The 12417-nt window shown below is 47.1% G+C and overlaps 1 protein-coding gene across 1 annotated transcript in view; it reads right to left on the bottom strand.

Annotated features, from left to right (window-relative positions):
- Positions 1-12417, bottom strand: part of CNTN6 (contactin 6) — a 157586-nt gene that overhangs the window by 93419 nt on the left and 51750 nt on the right. The window contains 1 exon segment of the mRNA XM_059664557.1: positions 3465-3591. Within this exon segment, the coding sequence (XP_059520540.1) occupies positions 3465-3591 (127 nt within the window).

The raw sequence follows: 12417 nt of genomic DNA, 5'->3' as shown, positions 1-12417 counted from the left end.
TAGCGGGGTGGGGGCCACGTGCCCTACTAGTACCTTTGACAGCATTGCCTTGTGGGAAGAACCTTCGATCTAGTGCAGCCGTGGGCAAACTACAGGCCGTGGGCAAACTACAGCCCGCGGGCCGGATCCAGCCCGTTTGATATGAATAAAACTAAAAAAAAAAACCGTACCCTTTTATGTAATGATGTTTACTTTGAATTTATATTAGTTCACACAAACACTCCATCAATGCTTTTGTTCCGGCCCTCCGGTCCAGTTTAAGAACCCATTGTGGCCCTCGAGTCAAAAAGTTTGCCCACCCCTGGTCTAGTGTATCATTGGACAAGTCATCCAATTTCCGCAGAAGTCATCTCCATCACTTCTAAAATTTGCACAGTAACATCCCTCCTGTTTCATTGCCTGGGGCTTTAGGGGTCACGGGGTGGGGTGGGGGGAGGGGGCTGAGAAGGAGAGAAGCCGAGGGAGCACTGGTGTGGTTTACTCCCACTCTGGGCCCCGTCCAGACTCCAGAGTGCCGCTGTGACCAGGCGGGGCAGGCAGAGCTGGAGAGAGGAGCCTCCTGCGGTGACCAGGCCTAGAGCAGGTGGGGCACACATCCTCCATGACCTTCAAAGACCTGTCTCTGATGAGAGTGTATGTGGCCCATGTAGAAACCTCTTATGTGTCGCCTCACTTTTCCAAATACAATGCGTCCTCTGAGCCGGAACCCAGCTTGCTGCTCTCAGGTGATCCTAGACTTTCTAGGGATAAGCCATCCCACCCACGTGCCATCTTTGGGGACCCCATGCTCCTTCCCTTTGCAAAGCCCCCTGGCTAGGCTTTCATGCCCCCGTCCCCCCTGTTGTTAAAAAACAGAGGGACCTTTCCATGGGGACGCTTCTGTCCCAACTTGCCTGACACGTCTGCGTCTTCTTCCTTTCCCGGGATCTCGTTTGTAACAGACCTTTTATTCTATTTGAAGTGACACTAGACAAGTTGCTTTTACATTAGTTCCAAAGTTCTGCTTTAAATACCGCTTGTTTTCCCCATGAGATTTAATTTGCTAAAGGGAATTTACTAAAGAAATAAAATAAAATATCCACAGATCTCAAAATCAACTGGATAAGGAAGCAGGTGCCAGGAAAGAGGAATGATTCTTCTAAGATCTCACAAGGTCACACACAGGATGACAGAGTGGGAACTAGCATCTCCGCCCTTCTTCATTCTAAGACAACACTTCTTTCGGATGGCTTCCCACTATATCCACGTGCCCTCAGATAATGTGATGACCTGAACCCTAAAGATTTTCCTCCATCTCACACACACAATCTAAGGCGAATGCGGTTATAGTGAGTTTGTTGCTATCACATTTAAGTTAGAAAGGGTCAGATTGAAACAGCTTCACATTCTGTTGCCAGTGGGCATTATCTGAGATGCCTCTGCCCTTTGCTTTATTATCAAGGAATTTGGGTCTGAGCCTGACATTTCAGCACTCTGAATCCCTTCTTTCCTCCCTCCTTTCAAAGCCTCTTGCCTACTAGTGGTTTATGCTATAATATTAGAGATGCGCCAACCAGGTTATGGGGTTGGAACTAAATTGCCTGTCTTTAGCCTCCTAAGTTACAAGTATCCTAGAAACAAAAGCCATTTAACAATCCTGGGATTTTTAGTCTCTTCTTTCTGTGTATTTCTTTATTGATGAAACTAATTGGTGAATTATCTTGAGAGCCATTGTTTTATATTTTTTCTGCCTGTAGTAAACCAATAGATATCTTATATAAGTAGCTGATTGATTGGTTGATAGATTGCTTCTTGTGCTTAGCCAATAGGGACTCATCTTATAGGGACTCACATATTCTTTTCCTTCTTTAACAAACGCTACCAACTCTTATGAGCAATCAAATTAGCTCTCAAAAATAAAATTACAACTTTAAGTATTAGGTGAAATGAAAAATGTGTTAGTCAGATATTTATAAATTTAACCACATGTTAAATTAAATAAGACAGTTCATTATTTTAAAAAAATCAACCAACCATACAAAATCCATTTGTTAAGTGAGTGATTTTTCACCTACAGCTGGGCTCATTGTTGTGGGGGTGCAAGGACAGGCAGCCTGGGTCAGTGAATGAGAATTACGTGACAAGACATCACCTTTCAACTCTTTTGTTATTGAAAAGAAAAGATGCAGAAATTAGCTCAAAAAAATATAAGCGACAGTTGTCTTTCTTTATCTTTGTGCAGTTGAGTCATTTAGGTAATTAATCTACATAATTTTAAGATCAAAGTAGTTATACATATAAATATGGCATTTTTAATGCAACATCAAAAGTAGGCAAAAACAGTTTATTTTGCCCTAATGGGCTGAAATCATTACTTTCTGTGTGTGTTTATTCAACTTCCCTGATAAATATTATGATTTTTGAAAAATGCTTTTCAAACCCAATGTTACAAGAGTCATACTAATATTTATTCTGTCTTTTCCTATATTCAGTCTGCATATGCAATTCTCACCAACCAAATATTATTATTTACACAAGCATACTATATACGTGCAAATACTTTAATATTTGTGAATTCCATCCACAGTGAGGATCAAATTCTGCCTTCCCTGCAACCTTATAAGATCAAAATCATTACTGGCCCCTCCTCCCCATTGTTCACAGGTTACATGTGAGAAACAACAACGGTTTCTCGTCTTTGCCCAGAATGAAAGTGTTGTGCTGCCTCAGAAGGCGCATGGCTGTCTTCTAGACATTCTCTAAAAACAGTGCTCTTGGGTTGATGGGGCCCAGCCGTGGGGTCACAGGAATTTATCAGGTACAGTAAAGTTTCCATCTTGATTAACTGCTTTGAGGGGAACCTTTACTGTCTTCATCCCCATTGTGTGTCGGGCAATGGAGGCAGTAGCCTCACCCTGGGAGGGGAGTACAGAATGGGCCAGCTCTGTGGTCTCTCTCCAGTTTAGGAAACATCTCTTCCTTTCCTTCCTGTCTTTTCCTTTAATCCTCCTCTTATTTTCTGTCCTTCTATGTTCCCTCCCTCCCTCCCTCCCTCCCTTCCTCCCTTCCTCCCTTCCTCCCTCCCTCCCTCCCTCCCTCCCTCCCTCCCTCCCTCCCTCCCTTCCTTCCTTCCTTCCTGTTCTTCCTCCCTTCCTCCTCTTTCTTTTCCCCTTTTCTGTTTTTCTTTCAGTTCTAACCTCAACACGACACTGCATGGCAACAATGTCAAGAGTAACTCTTCTAAGCAAATCTGATCAATAAACAGAGGAGTCTGAGTCCTGGCTGCCGGGAGGGCGGGGCGCTTGCTGCCTGGAGAGTGGGAACCTCAGGGAACAAGGAATCCTCCTGGAGCAGCGCCCGCAGCGGGACACGCGTCAAAACTCAGGGAGCCGCACACAGCCCTGAGGGCGCTCTGAGCCCTTTTCTGGGGACGTTTTACCTCGAGACAAAGAGGAAACGCGTGGTGCCAGGAGGCAGGACTGTACCTGTAATGGGGTGGAGGGTAACCGTTCGCGGCGCAGCTCAGGGTGACTTCCGACTGTGACGAAGCCAAAGGGAACGTGACGTCCTGGGGCTCCTGCGTGAAGACAGGGCGGCTGAAAGGACCGTCACCTGGAGGAAGAAAGGAGTCCCGCCCAGTGAGAACCCGCACCTGCTCTCAGCGAGGCCCCAGGCCCCGGGATGTCAGGTCAACACACACGTAATGAAGGGCACGCACTTTGAAAGGGTCTCAAACACACAGAGAGCACTGCGAGACCAGTGCAAAGCAGCGGTTCTCAACCTGTGGGTCGCGACCCCTTTGGCGGTCGAATGACCCTTTCACAGGGGTCGCCTAAGACCATCCTGCATATCCGATATTTACATGACGATTCATAACAGTAGCAACATTAGTTATGAAGTAGCCACGAAAATAAGTTTATGGTTGGGTCACAACATGAGGAACTGTATTTAAAGGGCCAGAAGGTTGAGAACCACTGGCAAAGGAATGTCTTGAACCATTTAGAGTAATTTTGCAAACTGATGTCCATCCTCCCAAATCAGTCGGCTTCCATGTCCTGCGAGGATAGTCCTGTGCATAACCACAACAAAGCCACCCACATCAGGAAATGAATACCAACCCGGCACCAGCATCTAGTCTTCAAGCCCCATGTCACCATTTTCCCTAATGAAACCCTTCACAGCCAAAGGTTTCATCTCAATGACCGTGGGAAGCAGGGCGTGCCCAGGCTAGACAAGTACCCGCCCGGAGGAAAACCGCTCCAGGAATCCTAGGGAATTTTTCTAATTTGTTTCGTGCTGTAGACACATAAAGCTTTTTTTTTTTTTTTTAAGAAAAATAAAGAAGAAAAAATAACATAACATCAATATAAAAAATAAACAATAGAATCAGATAAATTAGGAGGTTGCAAATGTAAGGAGACAAACTACAAATGCAAGCACATCTTTAAAGAACTAATAAATCAATTAGGATGGGCAGGCAACCAAATAGACGACTCCTGAAAGTCAAATTACTGGCATAAAAGGGTAATTTGAGATCATTATAATGAATGCAGTTGAAAAACACAGATAATAAAGCAGTTGAAGGAAAGGCAATGAATGAAGAAGACAGAAGATGACCCGTGTGACGATCCTTGGTGTCGCTGAGCTGGAAGGGTCCCTGGGAGTGGATGGAACACACCTTCCAGGGCCCTCAGAGCGGTGCCTGCTGGCTGACTGCTGGCCCTCAAGCTGAGAAACACTTTTGGAGACCAGACTGAAACAGCAAGTCATCTAACAGACCGAAGCCCGCTGGGGGCTCAGTGGTTGAGCGTCGACCGATGAGCCAGGACGTCACTGTTCGATTCCAGGTCAGGGCACATGCCGGCTTGATCCCCAGTGTGGGGTGTGCAGCGGGCAGCTGATCAATAATTCTCTCTCATCAATGATGTTTCTATCTCTCTCTCCCTCTCCTTTCCTCTCTGAAATCAATCAAAAATATCCTTAAAAAATAAAAGGCTGAAAAAATGAGATTACTGGCTGATTTACTCACAGGAGCGTCCTGACCAGGAGACAGTGAGGAGGAGCCCACGGTGCCCTGAGGGAAAGGGTCACAGGACTGTCACCTCCCACCCTGATGTCTTTTAAATAGAATGACACTCAACATTCATCCCATAGAGAGGAAAACTCTCAGGGGATGGAACCTAAATGTCTGTTCTGGAAGAAATGACCTGACACTGAAGTCCATCAGTTAAGCTCTCAGGCCTCGAGAATGAAGGAGAAATAGGATGCACACAGACTACATCTGCATAGACAATGAACACATGTTGGTTTCAGTTGTGGAAAGGGTACAAATGCTGTGAACTTGGAAAACATGAAAACATCAATGTAAATACAAAAATGAGGAGCGGGGAGTGAGAAATGTGTCAATATTATCTTTCACAGTCCATAGGTAATTATATACACATACATTTACATATACATATAATATACATATACATTAAAAGCATAAGCTTTTGATATATACACTAGAGGCTGATGCACAAAATTCGTGCAAGAGTAGGCCTTCCTTTCCCTGGCTGCCGGCACTGGCTTCCCTCTGGCACCCAGGACCCTGGCTTCCCTCGCAGCCCCAGCTTCATCTGGAAGGATGTCCAGTCTAATTAGCATCTTATGCTTTTATTATTATAGATGTAATTTTTGAAGCATAAGCATTCTGACCTCTTAGTGTTACTTAGTGAATTCTTTATAAAACCTAAGGGGAATTTTATAGTAGAAAAAGGTTTTTTTTGGTCTTAAATCATTTATTCAAAGATCAAAATTCTCTTTATTTTTACTTATTTCAACTTAAAATTTAATTGCAATATTGTAGCATCTATGGTATGATCCCATTTTAATGAAAGTATTCTTCTCTGTCTATGCATTAATCTGTCTACATGTTAATCTACCTTCTCTATATTTATATGCACAGAAAGATGGCTGCAATATTACCTAATTTTAATAATGTTTATGATAAAAATCATTAAATTTGGGTAATTATTATTTTTTTGCATAGCTTTCCATAGTTTGAATGGAAAATTAACACACATTGTCCTATCCTATATAATAAAAGCCTAATATGCTAAGTGTCTGGTGGTCTGGTCCTCTGTTCAACCAGTCAAAGTGTAATATGCTAATGATATGCTAAGGCTGCTCAACTGCTCACTATGACATGCACTGATCTCCAGAGGGCAGACACTCCAACTGGTAGGTTAGCTTGCTGCTGGAGTCCGGCCAATTGGGACTAAGCAAGAAGGCCTGGACACGCTCTGGAGCCTTCCTGTGGTCCCTCCCTGGCTGGCCAACCTCCTGCATCCCTCCCTGGCCCCGATTGTGCACCAGTGGGGTTCTTTGGCCTGACCTGTGCCTTCTCGCAATCCAGGACCACTCAGGGGATGTCAGAGAGCCGGTTTTGGCCCGATCCTGCAGGCCAGACCAAGGTACCCCACTGGTTCGAATTCATGCACCGGGCCTCTAGTGTTAAATAAAATAACTGATTTTTTTTTTAATTATGGAAAGAAATTAGAAGCAAATGTGTTGACATGGTAATATAATTTATGATGGCCTGAATGGCTTGTCTGTTCTTTTTTGCACATTTGCCACAACTTTAAAATTTCCAATTATGCTCCTCCCCCCAGAAAAGAAATTCTGGATGAAGTCGTGCGTATTAAGTACAGAGCTCAGGGCCCTGCACACGGCAGGCACTCCACAGACGTTATTCATTGCCTTTCCTTCCCTCCCAGCACGGGAAGAGCTTGCAGGCTTCGTGTCCTCTACGTCGGGAGTGGAACCGGACTGAGTGATACCTTATATTTGGAAGGTGATTTGTGGTTTCCAAAGGACATTACAAGCACCAATTAAGAGATGAAATCCCTGCGGTCCCCTTGGTGAGACACACATTTCCAATCTCATTTAATTGATGAATTTAAGGCTAATAGAATCGGGCATTCTCTAACTCACTGGCTCACTTGGGAAGACTCAATAGCTTGGTGGTGGTGAGATATGACCTGTTGGTATCTTATTTATTCCTGGATACGTTCAAAATATATTTTTATTGATTTCAGAGAGGAAGGGAGAGGGAGAGGAGATAGAAACATCAATGATGAGAGAGAGTCATGGATCGGCTGCCTCCTGCAGGTCCCCTACTGGGGATCAAACCCACAACCCGGGCACGTGCCCTGACCAGGAATCGAACTGTGACCTTCTGGTTCATAGGTCAAAGCTCATCCACCGAACCATGCCAGCCAGGCAATTCCTAGTTCGCAACACCTTAAAGCCCGATTCATAGCAGTGAAAAGCCTAGCTTGTCGGTGCATTGTTGGGTCTCGCGGTGAACTGTTAGATGATTCTCGGGCTGGAATGAAGCTAGTGAAGCATCACAGAATTTCCTGGCTTCGCCTACACTGTCAGAAAGCTCGGGGACATCGGTTTTCTGCACCAGCACAGCTGCGAGCTGTGTAGCTGACCCTGATTCAAGCTTAGGGAAGGTCAGTGTTTGCTCCAGGTTGTACTGTGGGTGGTGTCCCCGCCGCCGGTCCTCAGCCAGGTTTGGGTCCAGGGAGCTCCCCACACAGCGCACCCCAGAGCCCTGCCTCTCCCGCTGGCTGTGTCTTCTAGTGCTGGCCTCTGCCTCTGTTTCCAGGCCACCTGCTTTACTATAGCTTGTCCAAGCCCCACCCAGGCTCAGGCTCAGGCTCCGGGCAGGGATGTCTGCCCTGCAGTTAGGTTCCAGCGAGATAATCAATTCTCTCTCTCTCTCTCTCTCTCTCTCTCTCTCTCTCTCTCTCTCTCTCTCTCTATTTCCCTTTGTCTTCCAAGCAAGTTACAAAAAAAAAAAAAAATCCCCCAGGGAGATACCATCTAATTTCCAGGGAAGAGAAAGTAGTTTCAGGGAGGCCCAGTGCATTACTCCAGAATTAGAGGCAGACTGGAGTCTTACATTTTCTGATACGGGGTATTTGTGAAAAACGAAGTGAACAGATTTAAACTTGTCCCTTTATTATTTTCTTAAATATGTTTTTTATTGATTTCAGAGGGAAAGGGAGAGGGATAGAGAGATAGAAACATCAAAAATGAGAGAGAAATCATTGATTGGCTGCCTCCTGCACACCCCACACTGGGGATGAGCCTGCAAGCCAGGCTTGTGTACTGACTGGGTATCAAACCGTGACCTCCTGGTTCATAGGTTGACACTTAACCACTGAGCCACGCCAGCCAGGCAAGCTCTCTCTTTTTTTAAAATATATTTTTATTGATTTCAGAGAGGAAGGAAGAGGGAGAGTGATAGAAACATCAAGGATGAGAGAGAATCATTGATTAGCTGCCTCCTGCACGCCCTCCACTGGACTGTCTTAATTGAGCCCATAACCCAGGCCTGTGCCCTGACAGGGAATCAAACTGTGATCTCCTGGTTCATAGGTCCATGCTCAACCACTGAGACACACTGGCCAGGACACGCTCTTTATCACCACGTGACCTTCCCTCCGTAAGCACACGTTTCTTTACTTTATCATGTGGTGGGGTGCGCATGTGCGTGCCTGCATTGGTGTATGTGTGTGGGTGTGATGCACTTGCATCAGGAAGTGCTGTAAATGCGGCATTTTTTTAATTTTAGGAGCTTTTCAGTTTTCATGAACTGTAATTGACTGGGAGATAAAACGTCCACCCCCCATAACCCCTCACCGAGAGTGGCTTGAACAGTTCAAGCAGCGGCCCCCCAGCCAATCACCAAGGCTGATTAGCAAGGCCCCAGGGCTGTGCTGGGGACGGCGGGCGCCTCTATCCCTCTCGCAGCCAGAAAATGGATGAGGTTGCAGAGACAATGGTCCAATTAGCCGGGAGCTGCCTCAGCATCCTTAATGACCAGCCCGGGATGAGTCGGAGAGCTGAGAGCGGGACCCGGCTCTTCCCGGCTGACGGATGCTGCAGCCGTCCGTGTCCACGGTCAATGGCTCTGACGTGACTCAGAGCCAATTATGCTTCTAACCCAGAACCGCTGGTGGGGAGATTCTCTAAGGCCGATGGGGGCGGTCAGGAGGGGGGTCTGAATAACCTCTTGTCTCCAAGACAATGCTTTTGTCTCTTTTGAGTTGTAGAGAGTCTGGCAGATTAAACAATGGGGAAAGTCGAGTAATGAAGCTAATGATCTCAGCATGCGCCCTGATTTCATCAGTGTCCTGTGGATTCTTCTCTCAGGGCCCTGAGGCCTCACAGACGTACGGGAAAGGCCCTGCCTGGGCTGCCAGAAAGGCTCATGGGTGTTCTTTCCTTTTGGCTATTCCTGTTTCCCTCTGAATCCCCAAGACCTGCCATAGTGATAATTTCTTGATTCATATTTAAGGAACAAATAAATAAATGACAATACAGATCAGATTCTAATATTATAACTAATGAATTTCCTGTAAAAACCCATCACCAGCCCAGCCAGTGTGGCTCAATGGTTCAGCACTGACCCAGGAACCAGGAGGTCACGGTTCGATTCCCAGTCAGGGTACATGCCCAGGTTGTGGGCTCGATCCCCAGTGTGGGGCGTGCAGGAGTCAGCCGGTCTATGATTCTCTCTCATTGATGTTTCTATCACTCTCTCCCTCTCCCTTCCTCTCTGAAATCAATAAAAATGTATTAAAAAACAAGCAAAAAAAAATCATCACCGAACTCTTCATTGAGTATAAAGAGTTTAACCTACTTGTGTCTCAACTGTATGTTTTTTAAATGGATACTTACTGAGAGCTAACCATGTCCCAGGTCTAAGGGCTTTGCATGAGTCATGTGAGTGCATCCTCAGCACGGCCCTTTTTTTGATCATCAAGAAATATTTCCGAGAGCTTCTGGGTACCAGTCACATTTAGAGACAGGGTTACAGCAGGACACAGAGCAAACACAATCCCGTCCTTCTCCTGGGTCTGAGAAGAAGAAAGTGACATCTCCCTTCCCTCCCCCGCCCTTTGGAGCAGAGCAGCCCCGCTGTTTGTCTGAGGTTCCAGGGAGACCCCAGTGCCTGATGCGGAGCCTCCACTCTCATGTGAGCGCACCGTGGCCGCCCAGCCCGCGTGCTAGGGGTTGCCCGCACCACCTTCCAGGGAGCATTTCGGCGGCGATCACTAAAGAAAGAAGAAGATACTTGCTTCCCGGGTGCTGTTCAGCCCCAGCAAGTGCCAGCTGCTATTATGCAATGCCCGCCACCGCAACCAATTCTTTCTGATGGAGGCGCCAAGGTTAAAGGAGAGATTTCCATAACCACAAGCAAATTAACTGGCAGTTTTGCATCAACAGTAATGAGATGGGGCCGTCAGAACCTAACCTTTCATGTGCCTCGTTGCTTTATGACGATGAGCACGCTTCAGGCTGGAAAGAGGAATGAGCTGCTGAGTTGGGTGCCAACCTCTCATGCTGCCTCAGGCAAAACCACCTTCTCCAGGGGCTGAAATAACGGGTAGGCCCTTGGGTAGAACATAGGATGTTGCAGGGATGTGTCCCCAGCAGCGTGGAGGTAAGATTATCTTAGCGGTGAGGAGAGTGAGGTCCAACATATAATGAATCAAACCAACCACCTGTGAAGCAGCCGGGTGTCTAGAAAAATGCGCCCAGACAGGTCTGGAAACAGCAGGGTGCTTCGGTGGGGTGGGTCCCACCGAAGGCTCAGTGCCTCACCAGGTCCATGTTACCACGAGTGACTCGCATGTTCAACAGCACATAGGGCCTATGAGGAGGGCACAGGGGGAATGGGCCCTGGACTGGTTGGTTTGCTGTGAAAGACGCTCAGCGAGTCCTCTCCTGACCTTGGGAATTGGCTGCCCTGGAGGGTCAGTCTCTCCAAGGTCAGCCAGGTCCCGGATGGCAAAGCACCAGAAATATAGAGCATGAGAAGGCGGGATCGATGCAGGAATCCGCTGGGTCAGCTGGCAGGACGCAGGGAGTGGGGCACGTGTCCCGTGGGTCGCTTCGCCCTGATGCGGTGACAATGGGTGGTGAAAACAGGACCTGTTATGCATCAAGCACAGATGTGCATGTCCCATAAACAGATGCTGGGATGGACAGGGTGTTAACCCTTCATGGGCAGGAGCCAAGCGGGCTCCTCTCGGGGGAGATGATGGGACATGCAGGCTGAGAAGACAGTATCCTGCACAATGCATGTGAGGAACCTGGTTACTGCAAAGAAAAGCAATCACTATAATAAAAACAATATCTGAAAAACAGCCATCTCGATAATGACATAGCAAATTCACGAGTACAAACTCATACAAGGTGCCCCCAAAACACATGTGCACACCTGAGCAGCCGGCAGCTCCATTGATGCTTCTTTCTTTTCAGCCAGACTAAGCTTTGAACAAAGGAAATTCATCCTCAAATGCCACTGGAAGTGTGAGAAGGAGTTGACATGCAAACACTGCCTTTATAATTATTCCAAGTATGTGTATATTTGGGTGGGGGCACCCTGTCTATTTTTCTGTTTGATATGAAAATGTCGCATACATTTGCTTAGCAAGGGCTCCTCCTTAAAGACCTGGCCCATTGGGTGCTGAGAGAGGCCAGACCCTCATTCCACAGAGGGGCAGATGCCCAGGGTGGCGCCCGCATGCCCGGATGAGCCTGGGCACCCCCACTTCTGTGAGAGATGGCCCTCCTTTCCTAAGTCATCAGCAAACTTAGAAGATGCCTCATAAGGCGCAGATGTCCACCGTCAAACTGTCCGGGGGCCGTGCTCGCCCGGGTCGGCTGATCTTAAGTCGCCTCCGTAGTGTTTCTAGGTTCATGGTTCTCCCCTCTTTGCTGTACTTTCTGCTGAGCTGAGGGCAGGAGGCAGGTGATGGCCACGCCCTGGTTGGAGCCCAGGTTGGCAGAATGAAGCATAGAGAAGGGTCGCAGGGAGCTTCTGCAGGAGGACACGTATTTCTGAGGCATTCCTTTATTTATTTATTTAATTGAAAAAGGACATGAGAAACTTCCTGGGGCGACGGAAATGTTTGTATGTAGTTGTGAGTGGTGGCTTCCTGGCGAGTACAATCATTAAAACTCATTGAACGGAACACTCGCACTCGCAATCACTGTATTTTACTGGATGTTAATGCTGCATTGACTTTTTGACGCGAGTGCCATGGGAAGGCCGGACAATGCTTTCAGCCTGGGAATGAGCAGAGCACGGACCATACGCGTATCTAACAGACGAAACCCACTGGAGTATCGCGATGAACCATGGAGTTCTTGAGAAGAAAATGGAGGCCCAGAGAGGAAATGGACTTTACAAATATGATCCAGCAGAAGAGAAATACCAGAGCCATACTCATCAGAATCGCACACGGACAGCTTCCTGTATGAGCTTTGCAGATGTCCCATCATGTGCAAGGATTCGACGCACCCCACGAAGAAGGCACCACGGTGATCCCATTTTTGCCTTGCTGAGCAAGGGGAGTGTTGACAGGGTAA

Source organism: Myotis daubentonii, chromosome 14 (assembly GCF_963259705.1).
Source record: "Myotis daubentonii chromosome 14, mMyoDau2.1, whole genome shotgun sequence".
Classification (NCBI taxonomy): Eukaryota; Metazoa; Chordata; class Mammalia; order Chiroptera; family Vespertilionidae; genus Myotis; species Myotis daubentonii.
Note: the sequence above shows the minus strand (reverse complement) of the source record. Positions and strands in the feature narration are given on the sequence as shown.